Source organism: Colletotrichum navitas (genome assembly GCF_030913465.1).
Source record: "Colletotrichum navitas strain CBS 125086 chromosome Unknown LY79scaffold_362, whole genome shotgun sequence".
NCBI classification, from domain to species: domain Eukaryota; kingdom Fungi; phylum Ascomycota; class Sordariomycetes; order Glomerellales; family Glomerellaceae; genus Colletotrichum; species Colletotrichum navitas.
Window position 1 is genome coordinate 1 of NW_026850908.1, and position 4,614 is coordinate 4,614.

At 20.7% G+C, this 4,614-nt stretch overlaps 1 protein-coding gene across 1 annotated transcript; it reads right to left on the reverse strand.

Moving 5' to 3' along the window:
• Positions 1–268: 268 nt before the first annotated feature.
• Positions 269–4,307, reverse strand: LY79DRAFT_585574 (uncharacterized protein; the record flags this gene model as incomplete). The annotated part of the gene is given in 17 exon segments (XM_060560510.1): positions 269–279; positions 400–425; positions 482–545; positions 718–728; positions 1,102–1,128; positions 1,615–1,636; positions 1,835–1,845; positions 1,977–2,009; positions 2,538–2,544; positions 2,728–2,733; positions 2,750–2,755; positions 2,826–2,887; positions 3,740–3,753; positions 3,875–3,884; positions 4,047–4,059; positions 4,164–4,170; positions 4,305–4,307. The coding sequence occupies 17 exon segments, from the start codon at positions 4,305–4,307 to the stop codon at positions 269–271; spliced, it is 333 nt and encodes a 110-aa protein (XP_060406624.1).
• Positions 4,308–4,614: the final 307 nt, after the last annotated feature.

Sequence of the window (4,614 nt, forward strand, 5' to 3'; positions counted from 1 at the left end):
AGTAAAAAGGGTAAATAAGATTATATAGTTAGTAGCCTAAGTAGTAATTATTATAAAGTTATAGTAAAAACAAGAGAGCTTTATATAACTAAGTAAAAAAATTAATCCTCTAGAGATAAAAGAAGATAATAAATAGCTAGTATAATAATATATATATTTTATATAATAATATTTATAACCTATATAGTAAGCTATAGTAAAGTATATATAGATAAAGTTATATAGCTTAAAGTTAAAAAGATTATTATACCTAAGTAGTATAAGTAAATTATCTTAAGCCTATAGAATAGACCTAAGTAGAAAAGTAGCTACTTTTATAGGCTAAAAAGGCAAATAAAAAAAATAAAATATAAAGGTAGCTAGGCTATAAGTAGTAGTAAGACACTATAGTATACTTACTTATACTATATAAGGCTAGCTTTGTCCTAGTATATAGCTTAATAAGGTAGGTAGATTTATTATATAATTAGTAAGACTTTACTTTAGAGCCTTATTAGTAATAAAGGAGTAGTAATAAAGGTAGTAAATAATAGTAGGTATATTAGCTATAAAGTATATTAGTAAAGACAGAAGTCTTTAGATATACTTATACTAGGTACTATAAATATTATAAGTAAAAAAAAGTAGTAGCTACTTTAGATAAAGACAAAAGACTAAAAAAAGTACTTATTTAGCTAAGGTTTAATAAAATAATATAAAACTATAAAAGAAGTTAACCTATAATATAACTATATAATATATATTAGTATTTAAATTATATAAAAAAAATAATATATCTTATAGCTTAGATATATAGACTACTAGTAAGCTAATAAGTACTAGCCTACTATAGGTACCTATAGTAAAGTAAAAAGAGAAAAAGATAAAGTAATAAGTAAAAATAAAACTATATACTACCTACTAGTACTATATTTATATATACCTATTAGGCTAACTTGTCTTACATAAAATAAATTAGTCTTTTTTTTTATAATTTATATTATATTTACTAAAAGAAATTAAGGCCTAGCTTAGCCTAGTGCTATTATAAGTATATAGGTAAAAAGGTAAATAAAGGCACCTACTATTTATCTAGGCTATTATATACTAACCTATAGCTACCTTAGGAAGGCCTTATAGCCTAGTGTCCTAGTAAAGGTAAATAAAGTATAAAAGAATATAATATAACCTAGAGGGTAACTAAATATCCTTAGTAAAAGGGGGTTTATATATATATAGTATATTAATAAAATAGTATAGTAGAATTAATAATAACCTATACTACCTATAGATCTAGCTATAGTATATTTATCTTATATAAGTCTCTAGGGGCTTATATATAGTACTATTAAATTAAGGTAAAAGTATAAGTATATATAGCTAACTTAGCCTAAGTAAAGTAAAAAAGAAGAAAATTATAGTTCTAAGTAGTAAGAAATTACTAAGTAGTATACTAAAGTTAAGTCTATATATAAAGCTACTAGATAAAGTAAATAAAATAAGGCTACCTATAAGAGGTAGTATAAAAAGTAGTAAAAGGTATAATATAGAAGCCTATAAGTAAAGGTATATAGAGTTATAAGGTAACACTAAGGCAAAGGGAGATAAGTATATAAAGAAATATATACTATATACCTTAAATAGTTATAGCTAAAAACTAGAAAAGTAATATTAATAACTTATTAACTACTAATTACCTCTATAGTTAAGAATACAAGAGAAGATAATAATAGTAAATACTATTAGACTAGTATAATACTTATACTTATCTAAGTATTACTTTCTTTCTTTACTATATATAGCTTTTATTTATAAGGCTTATTCTCTATAATAGTAAGTATTTATATTCTTTTACCTATATTAAGACTATAAGTAATATAAAACAAAAGTATAGTAATAACAAAGATAGTATAGTAGTTTACCTAGGCCTTAGATAATATATAAAGGATAAACCTTTCTAAGAAGGTAAATTAGTCTAAGAATATATAAGGCCTTACCTACTAGCTATTAAGAAAATATACACTAATATACTAGAGATAATATAAAGTACTAGTAGAAAACTATTATATTAAACTAGGCTATATCTAGAAGCTAAAGGACGCCTTTATAAAAGGTAGACTTAAGTATAGTGCCCTTAAAAACTATATAGCTATCCTTTATAGTACTAAAGAGGTTTATTATATCTAGTAAAGTATATAAGAAGGCAGTAATAGCTATATAGATAATAATAGTAGTAATAAAGAAGCTTTATTCTTTTACTAAGGCTAGCGTTAATAATATAAAGGCAGAGGTTATAGTAGGTTAACACTAGCTTTATACTCTCTAAAAGTATATTAAAGTAATAGGTGCCTTAGTATTAGACACCTAGTAAATATATAAGCTATATAATAAAGGTTTATTACTACCTAGACTACTTATCTTTTACTCTCTCTTATAAAGAGATAAAGTAACCTAGTACTTATAATATAGAGAGATAGACTAACTAAGTATACTAATAGACTAATTACTAGCTAACCTAAATATTAAGCTATATATTAACTAATAAGACCTAAACTTACTTAATAACTATAGGTAAATCTAAATATAGCTTATATTTATTATATTAAAGGTAGTAAAGCTTACTATATATAACTAAGCTACTATAGTTAACTATAAGCTAGTAAAGGCCTTATACTTTAGTAGTAAAAAAAGCTTTCTTATATACTAGCTTATAATATTATAAAACTATAAGTAATAAAGGACACTTACTATATACTAGTATAAGACTTACCTAGGCCTAGAGATATTTAATATCTTAATATTTAAGTAAATAGCTAGCCTATAGATTAATAACTTTTAGCTTTTACTACTTAAGATAGCACTAGTAATACTAAAGGCCTTGCCTTTTAATAAGGTATAGTATCTTAGGCTAAATAACTAGAATTATCTAGTAGTAATAACTACTAATAAATATATATAAGAAGCTATTAAAGCTATATTCTATATTAGTAATAGTAGTAATAAGTCCTACTATTATATAATTAGCCTCCTTAGGACTATAAATAACACTATATATTAAAAGGTATACTAGGTAATATAGATAATACTTAACCTTATATTTATTAACCTTAAGTGCCTCTTTTATAGTAAGAGGCTAAAGATAAAGACTACTATCTAGGTCTTATACTATATTATTAGTTAAATCTACTATAAGAGTACTCTTAACCTTAAGAATATAAACTTTAAGTTAAAGAGTAAGCTATAGTTACTTTATTATCTTTAGACTACCTTTAATAGCCTACGCTTATCTAGGGGGTCCAGAGAGTTTAAAAAAAATACAAAATACAATACAATACAAAAATACAATACAAATACAATACAATACAATACAAATACAATACATGTATTTGTATTGTATCGTATAGGAAAGACAATACATGTATTTGTATTTGTATTGTATTGTATCTGTATTGTATTTTGTATAATATACAACTATACAATATAAAAAATAAAAATAATTAAAATTAGTAAATTAATTATATATAATATTACTTAATTTTTACTTATAGTATAGTATTATTTATATATTTTACTTAAAATATTATATACTTTAAAACTAAGATTTAGTAATAACTATTAAGAACTATATATATAATAAATATAAGTTAATACTAAGTTAATTAATATATAGTATAATAAGTATAATTTATTAATATATTTAACTATACTAAAGTTATTATAAATAACTATCTATATAATAAGTAATAATATTATAACTTACTTTATAGTAACTAACTAAAGTATAACTATTTATATAATAACTAACTATAATATAACTATTAATAATTTAACTAACTATATAATAAGTAACTTTAAAATAACTTATAATATAATAAATAACTAAATTATAACTAACTATAAAATAACTAATAATAGTAGTATTAATATAGTTTATTATAACTAATATAGTATATAGTCTTATATACTAAGTAAAATATAAGTAGAAGTAAAGATTATATAAATAATTAAGAGAAAAGTAAAAATAGACTATTTTTTACTACTCTAAATAGTATATATACTTGTCTTACTATAAGTAAATACCTTATAAATAAGTATATTAATTATATATTATAACTATAGAATATAAATATATACTATAACTATTAGTATAAGCTATTTCTAGAAGATATAACTATATACTATACCTATAAACTATTTATATAAACTATAACTATAAAGTATAACTATAAAGTATACTTATAAAGTTTAATAAATAATAACTATAAAATATAACTATAATCTATAACTATAGACTATAACTATAGAGTATAACTTTAAAGTATTACCATAGTCTATAACTAAAAATAATAAGTATAAAAGTATAAAAGTATACTTATATAAGCTATAGTTTATAGTTATAAATAAGTTTATTTATTATAAGTATAGTAAATAATTATATAGTCTATAGTTATATAAAGATAATAATAATTTATAAGTTATTTATATAATATATTTATATATATTAATATTATAAACTTAATTAATATTTATATAGTTAATACTTAAAATATATATTAATTCTCTTAAGTGTTATATACTATATATAACTATAAGACTTCTTTTCTAAGTACTTCTTTCTTTAATTAGTATATTATA